This window comes from Xyrauchen texanus, chromosome 45 (assembly GCF_025860055.1).
Source record: "Xyrauchen texanus isolate HMW12.3.18 chromosome 45, RBS_HiC_50CHRs, whole genome shotgun sequence".
Classification (NCBI taxonomy): domain Eukaryota; kingdom Metazoa; phylum Chordata; class Actinopteri; order Cypriniformes; family Catostomidae; genus Xyrauchen; species Xyrauchen texanus.
Genome location: NC_068320.1, coordinates 27,455,023 through 27,469,054, shown reverse-complemented (window position 1 = coordinate 27,469,054; position 14,032 = coordinate 27,455,023). Strand labels below are relative to the sequence as shown.

General features: G+C 41.7%; 1 protein-coding gene across 2 annotated transcripts in view; it reads left to right on the top strand.

The window, feature by feature from the left end:
* The first annotated feature begins 667 nt into the window (after window positions 1–667).
* Window positions 668–14,032, top strand: part of LOC127637365 (parathyroid hormone-related protein-like) — a 24,995-nt gene continuing 11,630 nt past the window's right edge. Inside the window, exons 1-2 of one of the 2 annotated variants that reach the window (XM_052118387.1) lie at window positions 668–854; window positions 11,315–11,436. In XM_052118387.1, coding sequence (XP_051974347.1) covers window positions 11,324–11,436 — 113 coding nt within the window. In that variant the 5' untranslated portion in view covers window positions 668–854; window positions 11,315–11,323. Of the gene's footprint in view, window positions 855–10,208; window positions 10,886–11,314; window positions 11,437–14,032 lie in introns of those variants that run through there. The other variant, XM_052118385.1, reaches the window with a different exon arrangement.

Here is a 14,032-nt window from a genome sequence, read left to right as displayed (position 1 = left end):
CTCTCTCTCTCTCGCTCTCTGTGGACTCAGAGTAACTATGACGCTGAACACTCAACAGTGGGCAGTAAAATTGAGCTTTGGAGAGCGTTCACACAGAAATTCCTCCACGCGAGGGCCCGACTTAATTATCACGGCACACCGTTTAACGCCACATCAAGAAAACAAAACAGACAATTGTCTCTGCCATGTCTCATATTGGGCTTTTAAATGATAATATTAATGTGCCTGAGAGAGTTTATGTAGCATTTAAGCTTTTGTGTAATAACAGTCATTTGCAGTCTTGGGTATCACGTCTGGGCAGCCCGGGCTCATCGTGTACCCCAAGTGACGTGATGAGGCAGGTTTTCTGGGAAAGAATATATGTGTGTGTGTGTGTTTGTGTGTGTATATATTTCTGTTTAAACATGTTTTCTGTGTGAACTTTTCAAAACTGTTGTGAAGCACACACAAACTTCTATGAAAAATGAGTAACGTGATTTTCTGTGTTACTTTGGCGTGCCTTTTGATATAAAACCCCACACGTGTGTGTGTGTGTTGTGTGATTGTCACATGTGTGTGAGTGTTAGGCGGTAGTGTTGACTGCTCGGTGATGTCAGAAGCTGCTCAACCTCGTGTATATATATATTCTGAACGTTCAGCTGGCTCCAAAAGTAGGAGCAGAGGAGCTTTGCGAGTCGAGACAACTTCAGATGAGTTTGCCCAAATCTGAGCATCTCTTGAAGGGACAAACTCTTATTTCCCCTGAGCGCAGGACGACAATAAACCAGCGATATCAGAAGACATTTAACTGAAGAAGAACTTCTCTTTATGGATTGTTAAGACAGCTTTGGAGAGTTGCGTCTGATATCACCACCGTATGTATTTTTCATGATTACTTTTAAACTATGAGTGCAATATTATTATTCTTGTTTTTTATATTTAGTGCAGATTTCAGGCTTGTGAGGTGGAAGTATTATATTTCATCTAAAGAAAATATTATTGCTCATTAATCACAGCTAAGAAAACGTAAAGTTTGTTTATTTAAAAATATGTAAGCCTCCTACTGTGTTCAGAATGGGCATTAAATTCACATTTAAGCTAATAAAACATATATAATCCAATTTTAATCCATCTTAAACTGTATTGTAGCTCATTGTTAACGTCTTAGCAGTTCATACATGTGAAAAGATCTATATATTTGGCATGTTAACTGAAAAATATATATGTTAGTATGTACGATGTCTGTTCTTTTTTTTTATTAAAAAATGTCGAAATTCTTAAATATTTCAAAATATACTTTAACTGCAGCTAAACCAGTGTGATACATGTGTACATATATTTTTTATGAAGATTTATGTTAAATTTCATTTGAATATAACATTGCATTAAATTTATATCAATATTTAAAGTGAGAATTTCAAGTAATTCTGCCACTAACTTCCATGTGAATTAATGACTCATTAATGCTGAAAAACATCTCAGTAGTTAAAATCTATGCAACCAAATACATTCCTTTTTCAGCCAAACCGCATCAAAACAACTCTACAAATGACCCGAATGCAATAGGAGGGTTAAGTCCAAAAATATCTACTATGATGTCTTTAAGTTACACCAATAAAAGTCATTTCTGAGGAGCTTTGTGAGGGAATAGCCGCACATGTGCACTTCTCACACTGATGTTACAGAGTCTCATTTTAGTATCAAATGTGTCTCCTAAAATGCCTTTGGAGAAATATGGATGGCACAAATGAGTCAAGTGTTGACGCGATTGAACGTGGAGAACGTAACTCGTTTATTCTCATATTGAGACTTGACTGCAAACTTTTAGCAGTTCTGAGCACAGTTTGAGACCTGGTTGAGATCTCTTCTGAAACACTGAAAGGGGCGCGTGAGGATGTCTGAGAAGTGATGCACAGTCTCCATTTAGTCTCGGCTGTCTCGGAGAAACAATTGAGACATTAAGTAGATCTCCGTTGGCTCTCGTCACTTCACGACGACAGGATTTCTGATGATTGTGCATCTGGCACACGTTAAGCTTAATGAACTTCAGAGGCAGATTTGGTGTGTGTGCCGGTCTACAGCTCGGAAACTATGCTGTTGTTCTGTGTTTGCCATCGGTTGCGATAGAGATGACCGTAAATCAGCGTTACATCGATCCATACTGTCTGTTAACCACAGGGATGAGCTTCAGCTGAACAGTGATGTCATAGATGAGCTTCAGCTGAACAGTGATGTCATAGATGAGCTTTTATTGACATCAGTAAATTAGATTGAGTGTTTATGAGAGAGCCGTGTCTCTTTATTCACTAAAATCTTTATTATAATTACAGACAAGAAGGGTGTTCAGTTTGACGTTGTGTTCTGTCAGAGCCTGAAATGTAAAGGAAATGGTGTGATATAATACTTTATGACTCCTGGAGAGAACTCAGAGAAGAGGACTGAAAAGAGTCAAGACACTTCACGCTGTCGATTGGGACTTTATTCATCTGGGACGAGTTCTGATCCAGTTCAGGGACTCTCATGGCACCGTGTTCTGTAAGAAGCAATGCCAAAACTACAGAAACGAGCGATTCAGACGGAGGAAAAACAACCGTTTTAAGTGTTAGATGGAGGAAAAATGAGTTTAGGCTCAACTTATGGCGTAATAACTTGGATAAATTGGATTTTCAGGGGCATTTTGTGCTGATATATTTTGAATGTTTGATCCTTTCATTTCATTTATAATACATTTATTTACACAGTTCTGTTTCTGAACATTATTATTAGGAATATGTTATTTTTTTTTAGCCATAACTCTGAGAAAAAGTATTTGCCCCCATCCTGGTTTCTTCTGCAAATTGTTTCAAACGTTTAAATAAAATCTAACATAAAACAAAGGCAATCTGAGTAAACACAAAATACAGTTTTTAAATGATAATGTTTTTTATTGAAGCAGAAACGTTATCCAATTCCAACTGGGCCTGTGTGAAAAAGTATTTGCCCCCAAATCTATGAAGCTGCATTCATAATGGGGTTCAGCTGGACTAGACACACCAGCCCTGTTCAATCAACTCAACACCTAAATCTATTTCAAAGGCTCCGGGACTCCAAATAACCCCAGTGAGAGTCATTCTCTCCAAATGGAGAACACTTGGCACAGTAGTGAACCTTCCCAGAAGTGGCCGTCCTTCCAAAATTCCTCCAACAGCACAGCGATGACTCATGCGGGCCTCTCTCGCATCAATTAAGGTCAGTGTTTTTGACTCCACTATCAGAAAGACACGGGCCAAAAATGCCATCCATGGAAGTGTGACGAGGAGAAAACCACCGCCGACCCAGAAGAACATTAAGACTCGTCTGGATTGATCCTCAGACTTTTGGGAGAATGTTCTGTGGACCGAAGAGTCGAAACATCTCGTTACATCTGCCATAAATCATCATACCTGCGGTCAAGCGTGGTGGTGGTCATGTGATGTGTCGGGATGCTTTGCGGCAATAATTGAGGGAAACATGAATTCTGCTCTGTACCAGAAAATCCTAAAGGGGAACGTCCCGTCATCAGTCCGTGAGTTGAAGCTCAAGCGCATCTGGATTATGCAGCAAGACAATGATCCAAAGCACAGGAGGAAGTCCACCTCTGAATGACTCAAAAACAGCCATATTAAAGTTCTGGAGTGGTCTTACATTTACATTTGTGCATTTGGCAGATGCTTTTATCCAAAGTGACTTACAGTGCACTTATTACAGGGACATTCCCCCCGGAGCAACCTGGAGTTAAGTGCCTTCCTCAAGGACACAATGGTGGTGACTGTGGGGATCGAACCGGCAACCTTCTGATTACCAGTTATGTGCTTTAGCCCACTCCACCGCCACTCAAACTCTCCAATGTGTTTGAAGTAAAGCAGTTCTGTAAAGAGGAATGCGCCGAAACTCCCCCACAGTGTTGTGAAAGACTGACCTCCAGTTATCGGAAGCGTTCGGTTGCAGTTGTTGCTGCTAAAGGTGACTCAACCAGCTATTGAGATTAAAGGGGCAGTTAGTTGGATGTTGGATATATATGAAAACAGTTTTTTGTGTTTACTCGGGTGCCTTTGTTTTACGTTATATCTCGTTTGAAGATTTAGTATGAAAGATACACAAAAATAGAAAAAAATCAGAATGGGGGCAAATACTTTTTCACAGCACTGTATGCCCTGATATGGATAAATAGGTCTATAATTAAATATTTAGAACTGCATCAGATATAATAATATACCAGGGCGTGCTGAGTGACTCCAGTTAGGTCTCCTTAGCAACCAAATTGGGCCGGTTGCTAGGGAGGGTAGAGTCACATGGGGTAACCTCCTCGTGGTCGCTATAATGTGGTTCTCGCTCTCGGTGGGGCGTGTGGTGAGTTGTGCGTGGATGCCGCGGAGGATGGCGTGAAGCCTCCACACACGCTACGTCTCCACGGTAACGTGCTCAACGAGTCACACGATAAGATGCGCGGATTGACGGTCTCAGACGCGGAGGCAACAGAGTCACTACACCACCACGAGGACTTAGAGCGCATTGGGAATCGGGCGTTCCAGATTGGTAATGTGATAATAACTAACATGACCAAAATATCTCACACAGCCTAGATGACATCAGCCAAAAAGAGGCGGAGCAATTCATGACATATTGTTCATAATGAGAGCAAGAATATGTCTTTGATTTCATGTTGACTTGAAACACGGACAGACAGAATCTGTAAATCTCAACAGCTGCAGAGTTTTATGCCAGAGTCCTTCTTGTCTGTTCAGGCCTTCATTCCCCTTATTAGTGTTTACTAACGCTCAGACAATATTGAATCTGATACAGTCATGCTAATAACACGCCCTCAGATGGAGAGAGAGATTAGACGACATGAGAGAAAGAGAGGGAAAAAAGCAGTAAGATTAAAAGTGAACGTTTGTGTTTGCTGCTCGCTGCCAAAAGCCAGTAATTTTGGATGAATCTGAAACAGCTTTCATGGCGCTTTCCCACTTCAACGCCTCCTGCCAGGAAAGAGTTTTTTTCACTTGTTTATATGCAGGTAAAGTATACTCGACAGAGTGCCCCCGAATGAGGTCTTTTTTTCCAACTCAACGCGAAACCCTTATATAAGTGTGTGTGTGTGTGTGTGTGTGTATGTCTGTGTGTGTGAGTGTGTTTATGTGTGTGTGTGTTTGTGTATGTCTGTGTGTGTGTATGTCTGTGTGTGTGTGTGTGTGTGTGTGTGTGTGTGTGTGTGTGTGTGTATGTCTGTGTGTGTGAGTATGTTTATGTGTGTGTGTGTGTTTGTGTATGTCTGTGTGTGTGTATGTCTGTGTGTGTGTGTGTGTTTGTGTGTGTGTGTGTGTATGTCTGTGTGTGTGTGAGTGTGTTTATGTGTGTGTGTGTGTTTGTGTATGTCTGTGTGTGTGTATGTGTGTGTGTTTGTGTGTGTGTTTGTGTATGTCTGTGTGTGTGTGTCTGTGTATGTCAGTGTGTGTGTGTGTGTGTGTGTGTGTTTGTGTGTGTGTTTGTGTATGTCTGTGTGTGTGTGTCTGTGTATGTCAGTGTGTTTGTGTGTGTGTGTGTGTGTGTATGTCTGTGTGTGTGTATGTGTGTGTGTTTGTGTGTGTGTTTGTGTATGTCTGTGTGTGTGTGTCTGTGTATGTCTGTGTGTGTGTGTGTGTGTGTGTGTGTGTGTGTTTGTGTATGTCTGTGTGTGTGTGTCTGTGTATGTCAGTGTGTGTGTGTGTGTGTGTTAAACCACGGGAGCTGAAACAGGTAGACGAGTCCTGTGCGACTGAAGTGGAACTTTAACTAGATCATACATCACCTTTAACCGTTCGTGCACATTGTGCCTGATATTACACAATAACGAGAGTGAATCATGTGTATGACGTCACAAGGAGCCGATGAGTGACACTCACCACACCAGACAGTATTTTGGTTATTTTGTAAACAGGTTGACCTTTAAATTGTTCCACAGATCTTCAAAGAGTAAATCTTGTTGCCTTGAGCTCAATGACGTGAGACGTTGTCGAAAATTGGATGGACTTGCAACAAACACATTTGTTCACAGTGGCGGGTTTTTGCAATTGCATATGAAGCAAGATTGTTATTTTGTTTTAAATACCAACAGTAATTTACATGTTCGATGCAAGTTTATTTGAAATAGAAACTCTTTTATATTGCAATTGTATATCATGGACACCAGTAAGATTAACCCTTGTGCGCTGTTCGTTATGGGTGCATTCTTGTGTAACAAGCGTGTTATTTTACTGTAATCATGGGCTACACCATTCATTTTCATCTAGAATATGAACATTTTATGTAACATTCACTTCAGTGAAGATCTACATTTCTCAATTTCATTTAGGGAGAAAATATGTAAAAGGTGTCACGTATCAGGGGCAGATTGCTGCCATCTGCTGGAAGAAACCAAAAAACTTTAAAATTTAAATGTACTGAAATTACAACTATTACCAGTAGGTGGCTGCAGAGCTCCATTCATTTGCTTGATTGTAGCAAACAACCAAAAGCTCTCTGAGTCTCTGTTATAGTCTCACCTACATACATGTGTGTAAGTGTGAGTGTGTGTGTGCGTGCATGTGCATTTGCATTTGTGTTTATGTCTGTGTGTGTGTGTGTGAGTGTGTGTGAATGTGTGTGTGTGCATCTGTGTATGTGTGTGTGTGTGTGTGTGCATCTGTGTGTGTGTGTGTGTGCGCATCTGTGTGTGTGTGTGTGTGTGTGTGTGTGAGTCAGTTTTAGTGTCTGCATGCGTGTGTGTGCGTGCGTGTGTGTGCATGTGTGTGTGCATGTGTGTGTGTGTGTGTGTGTGTGCGTGTGCATGTGTGTGTGTGTGTCTTGTTGTCTCAGCCATTGGTCAAATTTGACCCCAAACACAACAATTTTATTTATTTTAATTATTTTTTTTTTTTTAAAGCAATGATTAAAAGGGGTCATTTTTGACCCCAAAGCTTCATAAGGGTTAAATGGAGATCAAATGTAGACTTCTGAGAAAAAGACGTGTCAGGAGTCAGTAACCGTGTTCAGATTTGCTAAAATCCCAAAGTCTGCAATTAAAAGTCAATATGAACTTTATTTTTTATTAATTCTCCCAAGAGCAAAGTGTCTGTGCTATCCAAATGAGTTTTACAGCTCTGGACTCTTATTGTATGTCCACCTAGAATTCTCCACAGAGGGACATCAGACAGAACATTGTTACTTAAAGGAGACTTCAAGCCTCCAGTGCAATAAAACATCAATAACATTTACTGTGTGTGTGAATGAACCGTTTACCGTTGAGGATGTAAGGATTGTGGTCGTTTAATTGCATTAACAAGATTATGAAAAATAAGAACATTACCAGGATGGAAGAGAGAGAGGGTGAGTAATCTTGTTTTACACGCCAAACACATTAGCTGGGAGGAATTCCTAGAATTCTCCGGATGAGTCTGTGGGTGGGACACTAATGTAAAAGACATCTGTGAAAATCAGTTAATTTTCTTAAGTAATCTGAAGTGAATCCGTATGACTGTTCTGGGAAACAGGAAGTTCGATGAATGCAGATGTGACAGACCTTCAGATTAACACCCAACGACTGCCAGAGTCCACAGACAAAAATAGCTCGCTAATTAATTTACAGAGTGATATTAATATGCACTGATGTAAGAACGGTTATAAAAATATTATACGGATAAATCAGGATTAAAACACATTAGTTGAAGATATTCACACTCTCATGCCGTTCCAAACCTGTATGACTGTTTATCCTCTGTGGGACACAAAAGGACCGAAATAAGACTGATATAGAATTGAGCAACTATACGTACATATCTGCAAAATGATTTTATCCGAGGCTTGTTGGACGCATCGCAACATTAGAGGCGCTGCAACAACGATATCGTTCTGGATTGCCACCATCGGGCCAATAACTCCGCAGCGTTGCCCAAAAACACGCCCTTAATACACTGCTGCGGTGCCAACGCCACACACCCTGCCAACTTCACAAGCAAGAGGGCAGCGCCAGCTGAGGTATCTAGAATATTGAGTTTATATCGAATGTAAACGGCAAGATAAGTTTGCGTTGAACTCACCGACTGTAACTGCCATGATGTCCCGAATGGTCTCTGCCCTAACAGTGGGACGATGTCCCAGCACACCGCCTATGAAAATTTACCAAACCATGGAAAGTCCATTAGCCATTTTAACAGACCGTAGTAAGGAATGCCGGGCCGCCTGACTGTATATTGAATTGGTTTCGGGCCCCGCTATACCTTTGGGCCCCTACAAACGTTACCACCTTTCACCCCACTAACTAGATTTGCACTGTGCCCGCATTTTTTGTGCCCCATCATTTCAAACCTGTGCCGTTATGCGCTGGACACACAACCTGGGACGTTTGGCGAAACTCCGCCTTTGATTTTGAACCCTCCTCAATCCCCAGTTGGCCTTGTTTGGCCCAAGGGGGACCGGCGGGACAAAGGCCGTTGGCCCCGAGTAAGCCCCGAAGAGCCACGATGAAGCCCCGGAAGTGACCGTGGGAACGCAACTGGCCCCGGCACGCACTAGCACGCCCTCGTTTGGCCCGGAAGTGTTCTTCATCTCACTTTTGTTTTTTCTGACACTATCGGTTAGGTTTAGGTTGAAAGTTTAGGGTAGGATGGTCGATTTTGTTGATTTAAAACTTGATCGAGCACCACCGTTAAAATCCTCATCTGTTTGGGGGAATATTTTGATGCTTTTAGCATTTATACTCCGAACTACTATGAGGCATTTACGAGGAACTACGAAAACGTTGACGCAGTTGTGTCATTTTCATGAGCTTATTATTGAGGGTACCAGGGTTGCTCCATGTGTTTGTGATGATCCGGTCTGCTGAGGGCTGAAAGATCCGTCGTCATACATACCAACTTTATAAAGAATGTGCTGCCCCAGAAATCTGGTGAGTGACAGGTGCCCAGAGCCGCCAAAATAACAGATGAGTCTGTGCGGAAAATGCCTTTGCTTACGAGAGCTAGCGTGTTCCTGAAATCTTGCACCAAAAGGCCAACAACAGCCTTCAGTCACTGCTCAAACACACACACACACCTGCACGAGCTGTCAAACTATATCGCCTTGGGAGGTTTTGAGCGCAGCCAGAAAATGTCAACTGACTTAGTTTCAAAGGTAACAGCACAAAGGATATCAAAGTTTAGCGGATTAAACCGTTTGATCCCTACAGCTACTGTAAGAGGACGGAGCGATAACATGATTGCGATTGCGTTTATATTGATATCTCTGACTTTGCATTGAACTTCCTGAAGTTTGAGATGTTGTTTGGATCTTCTGAAACTGTGTGAGATTATTCTCATCTGTGCTTATGGAAAAAACACTTCGGTCGTCACCTGTAGAAACGTTTTAAGAAATAATAAATAGGTTTTCTGAACATGTAGAAGAGTGTTTACAGACTTTGTTAGCATCGGTTGAAGTCTTAAGCCGTGCAAAAATGAGAGAAACTCGTTTATGAGCATAAATTAGTTTGCAGATGACACTCGCTTTATTTGATCAACTTATGCAACGACATTCAGACTTTACAAGTGTGACTTAAAGGAAAAGTTCTCCCAAAAACAGTGGGTATCTCAGTGAGTATTGACACTGACTATCACACCTGGAGTCGTGAGTTTGAATCCAGGGTGTGCTGAGTGACTCCAGCCAGGTCTCCTTAGCAACCAAATTGGCCCGGTTGCTAGGGAGGGTAGAGTCACATGGGGTAACCTCCTCGTGGTCGCTATAATGTGGTTCTCGCTCTCGGTGGGGCGTGTGGTGAGTTGTGCGTGGATGCTGTGGAGAATAGCGTGAAGCCTCCACACACGCTACGTCTCCATGGTAACGCGCTGAACAAGTCATGTAATGAGATGCGCGGATTGACGGTCTCAGACGCGGAGGCAACTGAGATTCGTCCTCCGCCACCCGGATTGAGGCGAGTCACTATGCCACCACGAGGACTTACAGCGCTTTTGGAATTGGGCGTTCCGAATGTTTTCCGGGGAGACACTTACAATGGAAGTCAATGGGGTCAATCTGTAAACGTTAAAATACTCTTTAGCCTTTCTTGGTTCATTTTAAGCGTTTTTTTAAGCACTAAAATAAACGACTTATTAGTCATTTGCTGAGAGGATGTGCACTTTAGATTCAAAAGAGCCGACTCAAGAAAGAAAGTTATGCAGGTTTGGAACAACATGAGTGTGAGTAAATAACGACAGAATTGTCATTTTTGTTTTGAGTGAACTAACAAACTATGTGCGAGTGAGAGAGATTTACTCTCATCTTAACTTCGTCAAGAAAATTACTCTTTCCGTGCTATTACACAAGTGCACACACACACACACACACACACACACACACTCACTCTTGAAACATCATCTCTAATACTGTGCTGCCACCCTCTTGCCACATCTGTCTGTCTCTCTCTCTCTCTCTCTCTCTCTCTCTCTCTCTCTCTCTCATATAAACACAGAGAGGATTTGATTCCTTCTGTATGGACAGAGTCTTTGTAAGGACTCCCCTGCTGTAACCTCCCTCTCTCTCTCTCTCTCTCTCTCTCTCTCTCTCTCTCTCTCAACCTGCACAGACACTTCTGAAAGTTTCCCATCACAGAGTTGGTGGGTTTATAACAGAGCGGAGTCCACCACAGACACTCTCTCATTCCTATCACACACTGTTCGCCTCTGGATTCCTCCACAGCTCATGTTGTTTGGTCTGGAGGTCAGAAACCGGATAAGAGATCTGAAACAGTGTTTGAAGGACACCTTCACCTGGGCCGACCACAGCGCTTATTTGCTTATTTGTTTGTTTGTTTGTTTGATCACAGCCTGGAAACTTTGAGGACTCTCTCACTCTGTCTCGCAAGGACAGCAGATTTGGAGACACAGGCATCATTGTGTTCAGAGTAAGTTGCTTTTCTGTTGCGTTTGGGTTTTGTTGTGGCTCTGAGGACTTGCAGGAATCCGGCTTTTCTGGTTTGAGTTAAACACGGCCGTGTCTCTCCGGAGGCTGGAGATTTATTCTGTATGTGGTGGGAGAGAAATATTCCCCAATCGTTTTGTTTTTAGCCATTTAGAGAAGAAGATCACCAGCCAAACGTTTGGACACAACTGCTTGAAAACGCTGAAATAACACAAATGCTAATGAGTTTGTTCACTGCTTCTCTATCACTATAAAGTCCCGATATATTTATTATTATTATTATTGACATTTTAGCTTTATAGAAATTCAAAACCAACTTCAAGCATGTCAGCATGCGCCTGTAGATCAAAAGGATTCACACAAACACACTCTTGGAAGCGTAAAGTTGATGTTGTTTTGTGTTTGTGTTCAGATCGAGAGGATGGGGATGTTGTGTTCTGGACGGGTTCTGCAGCAGTGGTTCTTCACTCTGTTTTTACTGTGTTCTCCTGTACCGCACCACGGCCGGCCCGTCGATGCCCTCAGCAGCCGAATGTAAGTGTCTGTCGTCCTGTACACACTCACTTGTGCAGTACTGCACGTCAGGTTCTGATTAAAGACTCCTGTACAGTCCGTAATGGACCATCCTGAGGGGCTTATTTTGAAATAATGACATTATCCTCCTTAGTACATGTACACTACTCACCAAATGAACAACATATGTTGACATAGCTGTGGAATAATAGCTTTAAGATAGTATTAATATTGTTGTTTTTATTGTTGTTGTTGTTGTTGTTGTTGTTATGACTCCCTTGTGTTGCGTTTGGCTGTAACGCACTGGAAAATGTTCCGGTTGGCGATCGCGTCGGGAGGTGTTTTGATACTCTGTGCCCACCTGTGTGTTTGCTCAGGGTTTGAGGGCGAGCGGGGTGTGGGGCTCCAGGGATGCCACCCAGATGCTCCGCTGGCCACCTGCTGCACACAGACATGCTTTTGTGCCGCCCGCTCCACGACAGATACCCGCTGTCTGGACTAACCTGACAAACTCTGCTCTCTGATAGTGAAACATGAGAAAGACAGAGAGTCTTCATTTTAAAATATTAGTTCACCCATTATTAAAATTCTGTCATCATTTTCTCACCCTCATGTCATTCCAAAGCCATATCATGTCTGACATTTTAAAGTGTGTTGACACTATTATCTGTACAGTGAAACTGAATGGTGACTGAGGGATTCTGTCTAGAATCTCCTTTTGTGGTCTAAGGTTTGGAACAACTTGAGAGTGAGAAAATAATGACAATTAACATTTTAGGGGTGAACTATTCCTTTAACCCTTAAGCTCGGATGGCCAGCGATATTATAATTGTCAAAATATTAATAACTACAATCTTGTACACAATATAGCTGTTGTTTGTAAGTTTAGAAGCTGTACTTTATAATGCATGTAGATATTATGACCAAAACTGAACAAGTGCTTTAACATCTGCAGATAAATCAGAAGTGTTACATTTTTTATCGTTTATAAATAATTTTGCGCTGCACATATTATTGTAATCAGTAAAATACAGTAAAATACAACCAGATTATTTGTTTTACTCACAGATAAAAATATAGCGAGTAACAGCTAAATATATGTCTTTGACTATTATGTTGGTGTTGCTTATATGCAGCATTTCCACTTATAACTTCACGAAAAATGAACGAAACATAAAACATCACACATCATTATTTAGAGTCTGTGATTATCTTTCAATGGAGTCCACACACAAGATAATCAGATGTATAGATCATTAGATAATCCACATGAAGCACAATGTTACATATGACCACCAGGAGATGGCGCCAAATACACGACACAGACTCAATGATGACTCAAATGACACAGAATGAAACTCATTCTGTGAAATCTCATGACTAAAATCATGTCTGCATGCTATGCAAACCTTTAGTCATTGTTGTGTTTGCATGTGTAATTAGTTCTTATGTACAATTATTATCTTTTATTTGTTTGGAGATGTTTTTGGACACTTTGATACATTATATTTGTAATGTTATAACTTTTGATCGCTTTGTCGAATTAGCACACACTTTTTCTCAGATACAGTTGACATGATTGGGAACAAAACAAAAGCTGTTTTTCAGAGCCGCCTTATTTACACCCAAATAAGAAAAATAAGAAGAAAAAACTTTTTTGTCTCTGCTTTGTTTTTTGCAGCAGTTTCTTAGGCTGAGAGTCTCCGACTGTATCATATATATCATAAAAAAATGTGAAAAGTGTTTTTTTCAATGATAACAAACACTCGACCCTCCTGGTTTTGTCGAGTTATAAACCTTTAATTTTGGCATGCCAATGAAGCAGGAAATCTTTCAAAACACCTTCAGAGCTTAAAGGGTTAATCCTTAAATGCAAACATGTTTTGGCGATCCGGCATGCACATCTGTCACAAATACAAACTTACGATGCTATACACTTGTAACAAAGCAATTCGATTTTTTTTTTTTTGGCAATTTTGGCATTTTACACTATTGAGAAAGATTGAGGTAGACTAACTCCACAGAAGTGGTTGAGGTAGGATGAGGTGTGCATTTAAGGGTTAACACACCACAGGCTGTGTAGGCAGCAGGGCAGCTCACTAGGAGTCACAGAGAGAGAGAGAGAGAGAGAGAGATTGCTGATGCGGAGTTAGGCGGGAGCCCAAGTCAAACGGCCTCTCCCTGCTGGAGTATATTATGCCGAGCCGAGCAAATGGGCTTTAATGTCCTGCGAACCCCCGAGCGGGGCCCAGAATGCAAAACATGCTTCCACAGAGCTCTGGAACGCCACGCTGTCTGTGATCCGCCGCTCCTGCCAGCACCTCCACAACATCAGATCGGCTTTTAATGATGTGACCGCGTGTGCTTGAGAGACGACGGCTTCAAAGACCTCGACTGTTCCTGTCAGATATCGTCCAGGGAGATTTGAGGCATTAATGCAGGACTGTTCGGATTACTTAGGGGCACAACTTAACCTTTGGGAACATCCTCAAAGATAAAAATGTGTTACGTATGTGAAGCTGTCACGTGTTTCTGTTTGAATGACAAATAACAGACGTGGAGATAATATTTGTATTTTTGTGATTCCTGTTGGTGATGCTAGTGGTGCAGTTTTAGG